A 17,961-nucleotide genomic window follows, 5' to 3' on the forward strand; every position below is an offset into this window, starting at 1 on the left:
ACAGTGCCTTCACAATATATATATCTTCTTATGAAATTTGTCATTAATAACCCACCCCAATTCAAAAATAGCAGTGAAGTGCACAGCCGCAACACTAGAAGAAAGGATGATAGTCACTATTCTGGGTTAAATCTCACTTTGGCACGGAAAGGGGTGAATTATTTTGCCACAAAACTCTTTAGTCATTTGCCAAATAGTATTAAAAGTCTGACAGATAGCCAACCAACATTTAAAAGAAATTAAAAGAATTTCTGAATGACAACTCCTACTCAATAGATGAATTCTTAGATATGAAGTAGTAACTGTGGAAAACAAATAATTAATTAATTATTTTGCGTAAAGACAAAGTGACATGTTTCAAATCATTACGAAATGTCGTATTCATGATCTATGCAACAAGGATTGATGTATGTATATGTATATCTATGGACACATGTGCCTGCGTGCACGCACGCACGCACGCACGCGCGCGCGCACACACACACACACACACACACACACACACACACACACACACACACACACAAACACACAAACACACAAACACACACACACCTGGGGCTGGAGACAAATATGGGGCTGGACATGGTAGACACAAGCGTGTGGATTTGTGAAAACTGTATCTCTGAGGGATGACTTCGTCAGAAAGGTTTAATATTTCTCATTCTTTTTTATGCATGTCTATGATTCAATATGGTGAGTAGCAATCTATCCTTTCCATATTGTTGTTATTCTACCATGGACTTCCCACTGTTTAATTGTTATTAATATGCGTTTTATAATCTCTATTAATACATTATCCCTCCTATCCTGCTGCTCTTTCAAGTCCACTGAGAGGATTGCAATGCCATCAGCAAATCTCAAAGTTTTTATTTCAATTCCTTGTACTCTAATTCTCTTCAAAAATTCTTTCTTTGTTTCCTTTATGGCTTTCTCACTGTACAAGGTGAATAACATCGGTTATAGGTGACAACCTTGTAACATTCCATTCTCAACTACATCTTCTCTTTCATTCCTTTCAACTCTTGTAACTCCAGTCTGATTCTATATGAGTTGTGCATCACCTTTAACCCTGACAGCTTCAGAAATTATTGGTATCTTTTATATATGATGGTAGGTAGTGGGCAATAGGCTGAAGGTGTTGGTCTACAAGAGCAGAGATTCTCTCAGTGGGGACACAGTAGTAACTGTCCACAATGGGGTGTCCTGGGCGGTTGGTCTTATGGAATTCAGGAAGCATGTGTAAGGTAAGAGTACGGGCATTGGTAGGGGTGAGGAGGGAGATAGATTCTGGGGAACGATTTTGGAATGGCCCCAAGGATTTCGGGAGAGACTGGAGATCCTGCTGGATTTCTGGAATTGGGTCATTGTGGCAGGGTTTGTTTGTGGTTCTATCTGCAGTTGGTGGAGTCCTTCTGCCAGGTAACACTTGTGGTTCAAACAACAGTGGTGGAGCCTTTGTCAGCAGGTAGGATTATAAAGTTGGGATCAGTTTTTAGGTGGTAGATTGCAGATCTTTCTGCAGATGTAAGGCTACTTTGTAAGTTGAGGTATTTGGGGAATGATGGTGAGACAAGGTTTAAGGTTAATAAATTCTGGAAAGTTAACGGGGGTTGATTTTGGGGGCAGAGGGGGTGGATCATGGTTGGGTGGAGGAGTGAAATGAGTCAGGCACGATTCAACATTGGTCTTCGGTTGAGTCTGATTGGTAAGGTTGGTCGCGAAAAAATGCTTCCACTACAGGGACCGGGAGAAGGAGAGAAGGGCTTTAAAAAAGCCTGCTTGAGTTAATTTGTGAGTGGTGCAAAGAAAGTGAGGCCTTTGAAAGGACTGATACATACGTGGGGGTAAGACTTTTGGAGGAAAGGTTCATGACTGTGTTTTGGGTCTTAAGTTCGGGTTTCTGTGTGGTGGAGGGGAGGGAGTTTTGGAGGGTAGGATAAATGTAATAGGTCTGCAAGAGAGGTTTTGTCAGTTATGAGAGGATATGGGGGAGGTTTGGAGGTTGTTGTAGAGGTGGTGGACACTGGTAGTTCCAGGTGGGAGTAGGAAGTGAGCCGTTCAGAGAGTTTTTTGAGGAAGTGTTGTGCCTGTTGCCCTAGTTCCTATAGGGCAAGAGTTTCAATGTGTGTTACGGAATCCAGGAATTTGGGACTGCACAGCAGTAGAATTTTATGGGTGGAGAGAAGGTCATGCAAGAAGGTTTGGGCCTGATTGATATGGTTTTTCAGGACTATATTGGTGAGGGCTAAGGATTGGTTGCCAAGCAATAACGTAGGAACAATATATGGGCCTGAGTTGTGGCTAGTAATGAGGAAATGTTCTGTATTGACACAGATGGAGGAAGCAAGGATCCATGGTGGTGGGAAAAAAAGCATACAAATATGTAAATAACATAGAATTATGTCTGAAAAATGTAAAAATACACTCAAACATATGGGGAAAATTATGAAAAGGATGGAACAGACAAAATAGGGGGAAACAAGATGAAATCTGAGGGAGTAGGCTGAGATTGAAAGGTGAAAAGCAACTAAAACTGGCATGAGGTCACATGAGAGCAAATAAAAAATAATATCAATGGTGTGGGTTGCAGGTCTGTGGGTGGATAAGTGTGAAGAAGGTGATGGAAGATGTGACTCCATTAGGTAAAATTAGTAGATGCAAACTGGAAAAGAGTGGGGAAGGAGTGTGGGATGGGGAGACGAGGGGATGGTAGGATGAGGTGCATATTTGTGTGGTACAGGACAGATTCAGGAAATAGACAATGAGTTGCAGAAAAGCACAACAAAAAAGCTTTCAGGAAGTAAGCTTTCTGTCAACCAGACCTTTGTCAAAAATACACCCTCACCCTCACCCTCACCCTCACCCTCACCCTCACCCTCACCCTCACCCTCACCCTCACCCTCGCGGGCGGGCGGGCGCGGGCAAAACCACAGTCTCTGGCAGCTGGATGCAGACTGCAAGCAGCAGAGCATTAGGGGATAGGCAACTGGCTGGGGCTATGGAGGATGTTGGGTTGCTAAAGTAAGCCAACTGCATTGCCCTGAACTGGTTGACAAGGCTGAGATGGGAAATAATGTAAATGATGATGTGACAACTGATCACGCTAAACTTGTATGAATGATAAATTATGCATAAACTAATTAACTGAGTGTGTTTTCAATAGATGAAGTTGTCGATTGAATCAGCAGTGACAGAAATTTAGCTAATGAAGAAGAGCTGACTGAATGTGTGATTACAAAGTGCTTCATCCCACAGGAAGCACAAAAAAACTGAGTGTGGCAAAGAAGAAATGCCTGAACTCCTATCTCTTGGGCTGAGGTTTCATAAACCTTAAACAATTTGGTAAAATTCGCCAAGAGTAGGAAACAATACAATACTTCTGAATTTATGAATCTGTACATCATATAAAATAGTTTTTGCCAAAAAAAGAGCTCCATTCAAGAAGTAAGCAAGCATTTCTGCAATGTTACAGAGGGCTGAAAAGGATATTTCAGCTAAACCATCAGCTGTAGGTACATCAGACACGTTCTTCGTCCTCAGAAACGTCTTGGATCTGTGCCACCCCTAAAGACACTGATTCCAACTAAAATGCACTAAATTCTTGACAATAATGTTTGTTTATTAGCCTGTTCTTGATCTTTTCAAATCAATGGGGCTTATTTTATTTCATAACTAGTATACAAAAGATTATTTATGTGTACTGGGCTTTTCTAAAACTTTAAGCCTTAATCTGATTTAATAGAGCAGTATAGTATTCGACTTTTAATTCAATTTTGTTCTTACAGAAAAGTAATACACACATTTATTCTTTTTATATTGTAATTGATATGATGTTTTAATAACAATTATTTACTTTTGTATGTTAAAACCATAGCTGTTGCTTATGTCCCCTTTCTCTAAGCAAGTTATTCAAAATGACCTTGATAATTAGGCACTGACAAATCCATGAATTATTCTCACGGTCGTGCATCTTTCTACAGCCTTGACTTTCCCTCTCATCACTTCTGCTTTGCCATTTTGAACTTTCTGTCAATCTCACTTTTTTGATGCCTGTATTCTCTTTTGCCTATTTTGTTTGTTCCACTTTTATATTTTCTCCTTTCGTTAATTAAAATCAGTATCTTATGTTATATGAGTATTTCTGCATGGACTTGTCTTTTTGCCTGTCCGATTCTCTGCTGCCTCCAATATTTCACGTTTCAAAGCTACCCAATTGTTGTCTGTTATCCTAAAAAAATTAACATGTCTAAGTAGGTACAATGACCATAATTTCTTTGTTACAAATGGCAATGACATCTTGGAAAATCATAAGTGTCTCGAAATATATGCTTATTACAGAAAAAAGTAAGATGCCCTAGAAACAATATAAATTAGGGATACAAGAAAATTTCTTTATAATAAGCTGATCAAAGATAGTCCTACATTTCAGACATACTATAATTTTTTCGTCATTAGCAGATAATTTAGATTTGAACAATTTCTTAGTCTATATATATGTAGTGCCTGTTCTTTCAGACGTTCTGAAAGAATAGACACCGTTTTGGTCCAGCAGCCACTATGAGTGAAGACACAAAGGAGGGCATATATTTAAATCAATAGGGAAAGTTGAAAATTTTTGCCAAACTGGGTTTTAAACCCGAGTCTCCTGCCTACTAGGCAGATGCTCTGACTACTAAGTCATGCTGACGCAGTTGTCATGGCAACTGTACAGACTACCTAGCATGTCTTCCATGACACCAAGATTCTCAACTTATTCACACACTACTAATTTAGTGTCCCTCACCCATTATCCTCATTACTCACGGCACTTCACAGATTTCTGTAAAAATTTGAGTCTGGACATGTCTGAAAGGACACACACCATTTTGATCCTGCAGCCAGTATGAGTCAGAGCCTGATTCTTCAGAGATGGCATTAAACTGCCCTTCCTAGGCAGGTTTGCCTGTCCCTATGTACATATCTTTAGGGACGAGCTGTGGCTGATTGTGACAGTTAGTGATCCCAAGTTCTGCTTGACCACCTGCATTGCTTATGATAATTGCTGGCATGTAAATTCCTTTTCTGAATCAAAATAGCTTTACTCAACTGACTGAAGCTTCACAGTTTAACTGAGCATCTAGATTGATGACAGGAACTTGTCTATTTGACGATGGTGAGATAACATCATCTTTAGTGGCAAACAACGACTTAGAGTGATCTCTGTTATGAGTGCTCTCGTCAGTGTGGAATTCTAAACTTCCACTGTCTGTAACTGCTTGTGATACCTGCAAGCAATCCCATTTGAGAATGTTAAGACTACATTCTGCTAAAACAACAAAATCAAATGGCTGTGTCCTGTCATTGGTGACCCCCCTAGACAGCTAGAGTGGAGCAAAGTATTTCTCTACTAAGGACATGCAATGAACCTACTGGCAAACTGAGATTGATGTTGCAGTGTGTGTTCATATAGGCTGAATGTATTCTTTCGCATTTGAAAAAAAAGAGTGTGAACTAATGTCTGAACAAGTCCGATTATCAATCATAATGTCAGTGAGATTTCCTGACATCTTGGTAACTGTTGACTATGGCCAATTTTAATCTGTTGTGGCCTCACCTCCATAGGTGGAGCTTTGTGGCACTTGTATAGGATGTCACTGCAATATGACACCACTATACTTTCAGATCTCCTCTTGTTCCTCTCCTGTAGTCATCGTGTAGGAAAAGATGGTGTATGCCACTTCTGCATCTACTGCCAATGACTGCACAAAAAAATATATCTATACCGCACACTGGGGACCACCTAGACAGCTAGAGCAGAGCAAAGTATTTCTCAGCTATGGACATGCAACAAACCTACTGGCAAACTGAGATTGAAAAAGCTGCCTATGAAAAGACTGCCTTAACTCCCCACGGTCTATGTGAGTTCAAGGTTATACTGGTTGGACTATGTAACGCTCCAATAAACTTCAATCATATGATGGACAACCTGCTTAGACATGTTCAATGGACACTATGTCTTTGCTAACTATATGAAATTCTCATTTTTATGAAGACATTTGAAGAACATTTAGCAATATGACAATCGTATTGTAGTGTGTTCAAAATGCAGTTCTCAACCCGAATCCAATGAAATGTCTGTCACCCAAGAATAAAAAAAATTGGGCTATTTAGGGAATTGTGATGGGAGTCCAAACCAACAAGAGAAAATAGCACCTGTCACAGATTTTCTATCTCCTCAGCACATTCATGATGTGTGAAGTTTTCTTGGAATGTGCTCAAACTACCTACAATTCATAATGGACTTCTGTACAGAGGAAAGACCGCTGAAAGAACTACTGCAGTGAGACACCAAATTTTGTTGGAAAGGTGTGTAATCAGTATCTTCCCTTGGCCTTAAGAAGGCACTAACATTATCCTCAGATTTAGAATGCTATGAAGAGAATGCTTAGACAGAATTTTACACCGATGCTAGGCATTATGGGATACATACAGTTGTAGTACAAATCCATGAAGATGCTGGAAAGGTGATATCTTATGCTTAAGAAGCACTCTCTCGAGTCCAAGGGGAACTACTCTACAACCCTTGCAGCTGTCGGCGTGATCAACAAGCTCCAACTGTATTTATTTTTTAACCCATTTATGTTGTTAGGGACTAGCCTGAAGGTTTTGCTGGGTCGACTGGTGAGATGAGCACAAAGACTTCAGCAATACCTCACAGTAGCATGCAAAAATGGATGCAAACACAAGAATGCTAAATGCTTTTCGAGGAATCCTGTGTCAGAACATAGCAGCTATCGGCAAAATCTCAGTTATTGCTGAAAACCATAGAAGCCTTGAAAAATGAGTAAACAATCTTCCGTTTACTTAGAAAGACACTGTGTAAGAGAAAGTATGATCTGATGTGGTGGAAATAGTTGCTCATCATCCCAGATCATCTATGGCCAACTATCCTGAAGTTTTTCCAGGATGCACTAACATCTGGTCACCTGGGATTCATGAAGACTCTAGACAGAATGACATGCTAGTATCACTGGCCACATCTCTAACAAACCAGTAAACACTATGTGATTCTCTGTAAGGAATGTCAGCAATGGAAAAACATGCCACAATTGCCTCCAGGGCATCTGGTACTAATTCTGCCTGCAGCAGCGTCATTCCACCAAATTGGAATAAGTATCTTGTGGGTTACGAAGCTGACAAACATGAACTGACAGATATAATCTGCAATGGCTACCTCCCTTGTTACTCTGTCGGCAAACCTGTGCCAACTACTTAAATTCTGGAAATTGCAAGGTCCCTTGTAGAAGATGTTTTGAAGCACAGAGCATGTAGTGTGATGATCTCCGATCATGGAAAAGCTTTCCAGTCGAGAATGATATCAAAGGTAATTTCACGTTGCAACATCAACCATAGGATGACAACTGCCTACTTCATATAAAAAACTTATCTCAAAGAATGATTTATTAAAACACTGGCAGATATGCTTGCAATTTATGCTAATGTCTGTCTAACAGAGAGATATTGGCATACAATACTGCCCTTCATGACATTCAAATACAACGAAGTGAGTGAGGCACTACAGGCTTCATACCATTTCTTCTACTCTACAGCTGTGAGGTGGAAATGACAATCAATACACTGTCCCACTGTCACCTGTGAGAAAATGAAACACCTGATTACCAGGACCAAAGAAGCAAAGCTGTTGGCTCGCATACAGACCCTGGATGCCCAGGAGAAGACCGAGAGAGCTATTAATGCAAAGTATGGGCTAGTGGGCTACAACCTGGGAGAGTGGTAATGAATTTTAATGCCTGTGCAGAGAGCAATACAATTGGCAAATTTACTGAAGCACTTCTTTGGACCCTATCGTATCCTTTGTTGCTTGTTGGACATCAAAAATGAAGTCGAGGATTGTGGTCCTTCATCAAAAAGACAAAACTGCATAGGTGTTGTCGATGTCCTCCATATACAGGTCCAAAACACACACTGATGAAGGCTTCTCTTTCAAAAAGACTGAAGATGCACTTGAAGATTGCGAAACTTCTGTGGGAGAGACTACCTTCGAATCTTGTCATAATGAAGAGGATGTGACAACATTACCAGAAATTGACGATCCACCAGTGCCTCTCATACAGACGATCACTGACCGGACCTAGTCCAGGGTTCTGTAGTCAGCTCCAGCAAGAACTTCTGAACAGAGGGTCATTGCTTCTCCACGAGACAGAACAATTCTGTGAGCTGTGCTTCATGCAGTGTGATGTAGTCGCTGGTGTCACTGACTGACATGTTATGGGTCACCAGTTCAAACCAGACTACCAGGAATTATATGCCATTTAGGAGTTATCAGTTCTTGAAGGTTCTCCAAATCTCTTATGTTTGAAATGTCTATACATTCTGGAATATTCAATGTTTGTATAAATAGCTGTACACACTGTCCAGGAGTAATTTGCTTTTTATGCTAAGTGTAGTACTTCACCAGCAACCCTGCTTTTGGATTTGGACTATATTATTGGTTATGACATAACAATATACATCTCAATTTTGTGGCGACAAACCTAACTTAGCATATGTAAGACCATGTGGAACTCACAGTGCACCATCACACACTGGATGACCTTAGGAGGAGTGCTGTCAAAGAATGCTACACACTTGTACAGCAAAATCTTGGTCATCTTACAGCATACCAAGGAGCAGTCACACATGCTAAGGGGTATGGAATTGAGCAACACAGTAGCGAATGTTTCCAAACAGCAGATTCTTATTTCACGGATGTATGAAGATGTGCACTTTCAAACAGACTATATCTTTATTTTCTTTACTGTTGGCTTTTAATTCACTGCTTCTCTTGAATCTAAGGCCATCCAAGTGGCAAGATTTGTGTCACCAACAGTTTTAAGCAGTTTATTTTTTTAATTATTTTCTTTTTGCAGATTTTTTCCCAAAAATACACATATCTGTTTTTAAATGACCTTGGACAAACACTAATTCCACAATGGATGCTGTCAAGTGGTTTTTCATTTTAAGAATGAGGAAGGAAATTTACTGGGTCCTTTTCAAAGAAACCATTGTAGTATCTGCCTTAACAGATCTAGGGAAACAACATAAAAACTAAAATTGTGCAGACAGGCAGATGGGGATTTGAGCCACTGCCTTCCTGAATACGGATCTAGTTTTACAAAGCTCTGCTCCGTCTTGTTTGGAGATGTCTTTAGGCCTTCCATTTTAGCAATATTGACATTTCTGTTTAATAAATTATGACATGTTAAATACTTGGCACTTCAAGAATACTGTTTTTGGGTGCTGCTGTCTACTTATTTGGAAAACGTATGACTATGAAATTTAGTATTGTATGTTAATTAGTTTCTCTACACAGGCTTATCATTTAGTAACCTACTGACTACTATAGAACTGGTTGCGACAGTAAATAAATTACAATCAACATAGACTTAGACATGACAGAGTGGCTAAAACCAAAATAATATTACACTGAATCTGTCAAAGAAAATAATTAGGTTAAAATTAAAACGCCTAAATGAAGCTTGTTGGGAAGAGGGAGTAGGTATGGAGCAAAGTGTCAAGCCGTGTATGAGTTAGAGGATTTGAACACAAATATATTCCTGCATGATAGCATTATACCAACCGTCATATGAAAGATGCATGCTATTCGGATTGCACAGCGAATACCATCCAGACACAGTGAAGCAATTTCAGGATCATCACAATCTTGTAGGCCAACACTAAAAGCAGCAAGAAATGGTGTCCAAGCCATCTGAAACAATCATTCAAAGTGTACAGCGAATAATTCTATAACAATGAATTACATCAATTATACTTAACTTTAACAATTGTTAATCTCAAGAGAAGATGGTTGATTCAAAAAATAGATAGAGAAATTTTTTTAAAAAGTTGCTACTGTGCCTGCGGGCTCAGTCAAAGCAACCCTTCTTTATATTGACATAATTTATTTATAAGTAGCTGTTAAAAAGTTTCTTGCACATGTGTAAAAAGGCACAAAAATTATTTATACACACTTTTTAGTTTACTTGAAAACTTATAATAAGTATGACCTACAAAGGGTAAGAGAATTTCACCCCAAATTTCAATACACATTCTGATGTTGCAACTTCAGATTTCTCTTCAGAACAATGTCTTTTTCAAATTTCTTACGTAATAAGTTCAAAGAAGTAACACACACAAGACCCGAGCTTAATGTGGGACACTTCTCAAAATCAGTTCTGCCATAAATTAGCCAAAAAGGAGCTAAAAAAAAAGGGAAGAAAGGAAATAAACCGAAAAGTGAGTGGCACCAGGAGTGCTTTTGATAAAATAAACAGAGGTTTCAAAACTGATGTGTTTGAAACAGAACATTTACAATTTGTGGGTACTACTAATTTTAAAGTATGGACGTGAAAAATAAATAAAAACAAAGACTCCAAGACTTACCAAGCGGGAAAGCGCTGGTAGATAGGCACAATGAATAAAACACACAAACATACACACAGAATTTCGAGCTTTCGCAACCGGCGGCTGCTTCGTCAGGAAAGAGGGAAGGAAAAGGAAAGATTAAGGGATGTGGGTTTTAAGGGAGAGGGTAAGGAGTCATTCCAATCCCGGGAGCGGAAAGACTTACCTTAGGGGGAAAAAAGGATATGTATATACTCGTGCGCACACACACACACACACACACACACACACACACACACGAAAAATAATTTTTAAATACAAAAATCATTTGAAAAATGAGAGTCACTTAATGGACAATGCATGTAGGAAATTACAAACAAATGGATTCAGGAAAAGTAAACTGGAAGACACATTTATGAAAATTTTGAAACTGAAATGGGGGTAGGCGTGCCATGTAATGAAGTGAATAGTTTGTAGATAAACCATGGAATTTCTTTGTGGGACAAGAAAATATGCAGGAATAGCAAGGATGTGTGTAGCTGTTGATCACTGTGCATGAAGACGATTGCAGGCCTTCAGGAGTGGATGTCGAATGGCTTCAAGATTAGTTGAATTTGCAGACCAGAAATGGTAACTCACTTTAAACATAGGCCTAACATGTTCCACATGCTTAGCTGAGGTAAATGGTGCCTGGACATGACTGACTGATTCCATTAAATTCTTGGCTGCAGCAGATATTGCTTCCATTTCCATATTCCACAGAAGACGTCGCTTCTTTTCACTTGATATCACTAGAAACATAAGGTAAAGAACTCACTTAGACATAAAAAAGAACAATAAGTGAAATGTTGCTACAGTAGCACACACATGACCACATATTATCTAAAGAAAAATCCAGTACCTATCTATGCACTACTTTAAGATAAATACCTTAATATAGGCTTCATTTGATTTATTACAATTTGTATCACAGTTGTGTGAAACTTGTTTTTCTGAATTTACCTAAGAAAAATCACTTGTAGTTTAATCAGAAATACATTTTGCGAGTCAACACCTCCTGTATGTGGTGAGAAGCAATCTAAATGTTTGTATTTATTCTACTTGAAAACAGGTGACATTACTGAACGGCTGTTAATTTCAACTGTAAATGTAATTAGGTCTAGATCCAACAACAGAAAATCCAGGGTAGAATACATTATTATGAGAAAGGTAGTTGCTACTCACCGTACACCAGATATGCTGGGTTGCAGATAGGCACAACAAAAAGACTGTCAGAAAATAAGCTTTTGTCCAAACAGGCCTTCATTGGAGATAGACACACACACACACACACACACACACACACACACACACACACACACACACACACACACACACGCACACACACACAGGCAAGCACGTGCATGCGCACATGTACACGGCTACAGTCTCTGGCTGCTGAGACCACACGGCGAGCAGCAGCACTTGATGAGTGGCAACTGGATGGTGGGGGTAGGGAGGAGGATGAGGCGGGGAGGAGGGGGATAGCAGGGGAGGGGTGGGGGGGACAGTAAAGTGCTGCTTGTGGGAGCATACAGGGATGAGGTGGAGAAGGTACGGCAGCTAGGTGTAGCCGTAAGATTAAACGGAGGGCGGGGGAGGGTTAGTGGGGCAGAGTCGAGTTAAAAAGACTGTGGGATTTTGGGTAGAATACAGGACTGTGTAGTGATGGAATGGGAATAGGGAGGGACTAGAAGGCAGGGACAAGACTAAAGAAGGTTGAAACCAGGAGGGTTACATGAACATAGGCTATATTATCCGCACAATTCATTAAAGCTGGTGTTGGTGGGAAGGATCCAAATGGCACAGGCAGTGAAGCAGTCATTGAAATGAAGGACATGGTGTTAGGTGGCATGCTCAGCAACAGGACGGTCCAGTTGTTTCTTGGCCACAGTTTGCCAGGGGCCATTCATGTGGACAGACAGCTTGTTGGTTGTCATGCCCACACAGAATGCAGCACAGTGGTTACAGCTTAGCTTGTAGATCACATGACTGGTTTCACAGGTAGCCCTGCCTTTGATGAGATAGGTGAGGCTTGTGACTGGACTGGCGAGGTTATCAGCACCCTGACACTTATCAAAACAAACTAATGAGAAGAAGAACTAAAATTGTCATACACGCAGGCACTCAAAATGACCATACAATCACTATCTCACAGGCACTCTCTTGTGTAGGTTTGGTGGGCAGTGGAATACCATTGTGGGAGGGGTGGGAAGGATAGTTAGTAGGACATTCCTCTTTTCAGGGCACGATGAGAGGTAGTTGAAATCCTGGTGGAGAATGTGATTCAGTTGCTTCCATCTTGGATGGTACTGAGTCACGAGGGGAATGCTCCTCTGTGGCTGGACAGTGGGGCTTTGGGAAATGGCGGGTGACTGGAGAGATAAGGCATGGTAGATCTGGTTTTATACAAGGTTGGGAGGGTAATTCCGACCTGTGAAGGCCACAGCGAGACCCTCTGGGTATTTCGAGAGGGACTGCTCGTCACTTAAGGTGTGAGGACCATGGGTGGGTAGACTAGACTGGATGGAAGGGACTTCTTGCTATGGAATGGGTGGCAGCTGTCATAGTTCAAGTATTGCTGGTGATTGGTAGGTTTGATGTGGATGGAGGTTGCAGGCATGGAATCCATTGGGCTTTGGGAAAGGCAGTGTTCAAAAGTAGTACGGCCAAGAACATTAGGGATGTTAGTATAAAGGAAAGTGGCATCAATAGTGACGAGCAGGACACCGTGTAGTAAAGGAACATGAACTGTGGAGAGTCGGTGGAGGAAATGGTCGGTATCTTTTATAAACGAGGGTAGGCTGTGGGTAATGAGATCCCCTCAGTGGGGCCACCCCTGCCACAATGGGGTGTCCTGGGTGGTTGGGTTTATGGAATTCAGGAAGCATGTAGAAGGTGGGAGTGCAGGGAGTGGTAAGGATGAGAAGACAGATAAGAGTCTGGGGAGAGGTTCTGGAATGGGCCTAAGGATTTCAGGAGAGACTGGAGATCTTGCTGAATTTCTGGAATGGGGTCACTGTGGTAGCATTTGTAGGTGGACGAATCTGATGGCTGGCGGTGTCCTTCTGCCAGGTAAACTTTGTGGTTCAAAACAACAGTGGTGGAGCCTTTGTCAGCTGGAAGATTTATAAGGTTAGGATCAGTTTGGAGGTGGTGGATTATAGTTCTTTCTGCAGATGTAAGGGCATTTTGCACGTTGAGGGATTTGGGGAATGATGGTGAGGCAAGATTTGAGGTTAAGAAGTTCTGTAAAGTTAGCAGGGGGTGATTTTGGGGAGGGTAGTGGGGGTGGATCACGGATGAATGGAGGATTGAACTGAACAGACAGGTTCAACATTGGTCTTTGGTTGAATGTGATTGGTAGGTTTGGTGACTAAGAAGTGATTCCATTGCATGGATCGGGAGAAGGAAAGAAAGTCTTTAACAAGTCCTGCATGGACATCCTTATCTTCTAGCTTCTTCCCTGTTCCCATTCCAGCATTACATAATCCTCTATTCCACCTACACACCCACATTCTCTCCTCCTCTGCTAACCCTCACCCGCCCTCCGCCTAACCTCCTGACTGCACCTAGCTGCCTTATCCTTTCTCCACCACGTCCCTGTATGCTCCCACAAACAGCACTTTACAGTCCCCCACCCTTACCCTGCTATCCCTACTCCTCCACACCCAAGCCTCCTCCCTACCCCACCACATGGTTGCGTCTTTCATCATGCACTGCTGCTCGCAGTGTGGAATCAGCAGCCAGAGACTGAGGCCATGTGTACATGTAAGTTTGTGTGTGTGTGTGTGTGTGTGTGTGTGTGTGTGTGTGTTCTATCTCCTATGAAGGCCTTTTTGGCTGAAAACTCATTTTCTGGCAGTCTTTTTGTTGTGCCTATCTGCAACTCAGCATCTCTGCTATATGGTAAGTAGCAACTAACCTTTTCATAATATTGTAATTAGATTCAGTGAGTCAAATAGGATGACACGTGACAAAAAGGCTGTCTATTCAATATTGTTTACAGTAAAAGTGAATAAATAATTTATGAGGTAGCACCATGATTTTGGATGAAACAAGAGAAATTAATATGACAACAGAAAGAGAGATTTAAAAAAATCCAGATAATATGCTTTTTGTCAAATACTTTTCATGTTGGTTTTTCTTCCTCTTCCATGGGCTGCTGTAGTTGTGAACTACAACTGCTAATGCTTTCACGCCATCTTCCATCTCTTTCTTGCCTGTGACAATCTTATCACCTTTATGCATCTATTAATCCTTACATCCTGTTTCTGGTCAGAGTTCCTGGTGGTAGCAGTCACATACATGAGGTGTGCTTGCTTGTGTCTGCGTGTGCGTGTGCATGTGCGTGTGAGTGCACGCACTTTGCTGAAAAAGGCTTTGGCTGAAAGCTTTACTGTGCAAAAGTCTTTTTGCTGCGCTTGTCTGCAACTTACACTGAGTAGCAATCTATCCTTTACTTAATATTGTTTATATCCCATTTCAGTTGTTATATATATTTATCCCTCCAACCCCCTTCCCCTCCCCGTCCCCCACCAGCCACCACATCTACTGCATATTCCAAGAGCTTCAGTTCTACATTCATATTTGATAGTAGAAGTGCTCCCTACCAGTGTATTGTTCACTATCCATTGATGCTGTATGAGGTGCCCTACAAACATATCACTTCTCCCAGTAATGGGTTTTCATGTTGTTTTTTCCTAACTTCTTTTAACATCTCTTAAATTTTTGCAGCTTCTGTCCACTTAACTTTACCCGATAGTGTGTTGTTTCAAATGCTTACAGTTTTATCTTCTCTAAGGACCCCTCAGTCCGTGTCTCCCTTCCAAACAGTGTCACACCTTACACACATTTTCAGGGATTTCCTTTGTTCCACATTCATATCTGATAACATACTGTCCAGTCACATTAACGTGACCACCTGTCAAAAGCCTGAATAATCACCTACTGCAGTGCAGACTGCAGCAAAACATGCAGGACAAGTCAATGAGGTTCTGAAAGGCATAAACAGGGATGTGGAGCCATGCTGACACCAGTGCTGTGGGCAGCTGCTCGAGGTTTCATGGTTGAGGATACGTGACTTGGACAGTCCGATCGAGGTTAGGTTTAAACCTGGGGAGTTTGGTGGGCAGGTGAGAATGGTAAACTCATCCTGGTGCTCTTCGAACCATGCACAGCAAATGTGAGTTGTGTGACATGCTGCACTGTCCTGCTGTAGATGCCACTGTGCCAAGGGAAAATAAACTGCATTGAGAGGTTGACATGGCCCCATGGATAGATGCATTGTGCTGATCCATTGTGACTTCCAGAATGATGAGATCACCCAGGGAATGCCATGAAAACATTTCCCAGACTATAGTGCTTCTTCTCTGGCCTGAACCCTTTGCTTTCAGATGTTTCACACAGTACATGCCAATTGCCACCTGTCCACTGGAGCATAAAATGTGATCCATCTGAAAAGGCCACCATTCAGTTGCAGTATTGGCATGCAAATTTCAGCCTTTGTCGCCCCAAAACAGCAGTCAACATGGGTACATGAATAAGCTACCTGTTGCCTTTTTGGACATCAGATGAACTGCTCCATTTCTGCATTACAGCAACTGCACTGTTTTCCACATCCCCAAAATGTTTTATATACTCTCCACTGCTAATGCTGCCACTTGCCATCTGTGAGTGGTTATTGAACATAGGCTGTTGTCATATTAATGTGACTAGATCGTGATATGGGACTCTTAATACCAGAAAGTTTTCTTCCTTCATACCAATCTACTGCCGATATTGTCCATTAAATTTTGGGCACGTAGCCACACAAATAAAATTTCTTCCACTGATATTTCGACCATGTATCATCTGGCCATACTCAGAGTGAGTCGCAAGACAGACTGCATCTTGAGACTCACTCTGAGGACAGCCGGCTGCATGTCCGAAATTTAATGGACTGTTCATTATACCGCAAAAAGTTGAAAATGCATATACTTCTATATTTCTAATACCTATCCTGTTTTAGGCATAATGTGCAATCTCACTTCCTAAGCATATGCATTATCTCATTGCTTTGACTTCAGATACCTCATTTTTATGTTAAAAAGCACTATTCTTTTTACTATTCATTATTATCTGTCTCTTAGAGATTAATGAAGTGTGTTGCATGTTATATACTATGGTCGCCGTTATTTGAAAGGAATATTTTGGATGGGAATCTTCTAACATTTGTTTTATGATTTATTTATAACTACAGCTCTTCTTCACAAGTCTGCCTATTACAGAGCAAAATAATATGAAACTAATGAATGAAAAACAGTAACCTGTCATACTACCACTGTAGACAATAATTTAGTGCAGACAGGAAAAAACCTCTGTAAATGCAAACTAGATAGAAAGATGAGTCTATACTGCAGCACACAAATAGGTTTTCTCCTACATTATAATAATAGATAATGGAATAAAAATAATGTTAAGAAATAAAAGTAATCACGCACTGTACAGCCGAGTTGTTGAGTAATCAACAGGCACATAAATACAAGTGAAATTATTCCAATGTTTCGGACAGTGTCCTTCCTCAGATCAACGAAACATACACATACATGTGTGGCTAAACTGCTTGCAACTACCTCCACATTCAACATTCAGCAAATCACTGAAATGCATGGATGACTGTACATCCCTTTTACCATGTACACTATGTGATCAAAAGTATCCGGACACCTGGTTGAAAATGACTTACATGTTCGTGGCGCCCTCCATTGGTAATGCTGGAATTCAATATGGTGCTGACCCACCCTTAGCCTTGATGACAGCTTCCACTCTCATAATAGGCATATGTCTAATCAGGTGCTGGAAGGTTTCTTGGGGAATGGCACCCCATTCTTCACACAGAGTGTTACACTTTACAGAGTGCTGCACTGAGGAGAGAGAAATATGTCGGTCATGAGGCCTGGCACAAGGTCAGCATTCCAGAACATCCAAAAGTTGTTCTATAGGATTCAGGTCAGGACTCTGTGGAGGCCAGTCCATTGCAGGGATGATGATGTTGCGTAACCACTCCGCTGCAGGTCGTGCATTATGAACAGGTGCTTGATCATGTTGAAAGATGCAATCGCCATCCCCGAATTGCTCTTCAACAGTGGGAAGCCAGAAGGTGCTTAAAACATCAATGTTGGCCTGTGCTATGATAGTGCCACACAAAACAACAAGGGGTGCAAGCCCCCTCCATGAGAAACACAACCACACCATAACATCACCGCCTTCAAATTTTACTGTTCGCACTACACACACTGGCAAATGATGTTCACAGGGCATTCACCATTCGCACACCCTGCCATCACATTGACACATTGTGTATCGTGATTCGTCACTCCACACAACATTTATCCACTGTTCAATCATCCAATGTTTACCCTCCTTACACCAAGCGAGGTGTCGTTTGGCATTTACTGGCCTGATTTGTGGATTACGAGTAGCCACTCGACCATGGAATTTAAGTTATCACCTCCTGCCTAACAGTCATAGTACTTGCAGTGGATCCTGATGCAG

The 17,961-nt window shown here is 41.2% G+C and overlaps 1 protein-coding gene across 1 annotated transcript in view; it reads right to left on the reverse strand.

Annotated features, from left to right (window-relative positions):
- Window positions 1-17,961, reverse strand: part of LOC126356185 (brefeldin A-inhibited guanine nucleotide-exchange protein 1) — a 202,260-nt gene that overhangs the window by 93,898 nt on the left and 90,401 nt on the right. The window contains exons 15-16 of the mRNA XM_050006963.1: window positions 11,026-11,177; window positions 9,623-9,751 (exon numbers count right to left, since the gene is read on the reverse strand). Coding sequence (XP_049862920.1) covers window positions 9,623-9,751; window positions 11,026-11,177 — 281 coding nt within the window. The remainder of the gene's footprint in view (window positions 1-9,622; window positions 9,752-11,025; window positions 11,178-17,961) is intronic.

This window comes from Schistocerca gregaria, chromosome 3, assembly GCF_023897955.1.
Source record: "Schistocerca gregaria isolate iqSchGreg1 chromosome 3, iqSchGreg1.2, whole genome shotgun sequence".
NCBI classification, from domain to species: domain Eukaryota; kingdom Metazoa; phylum Arthropoda; class Insecta; order Orthoptera; family Acrididae; genus Schistocerca; species Schistocerca gregaria.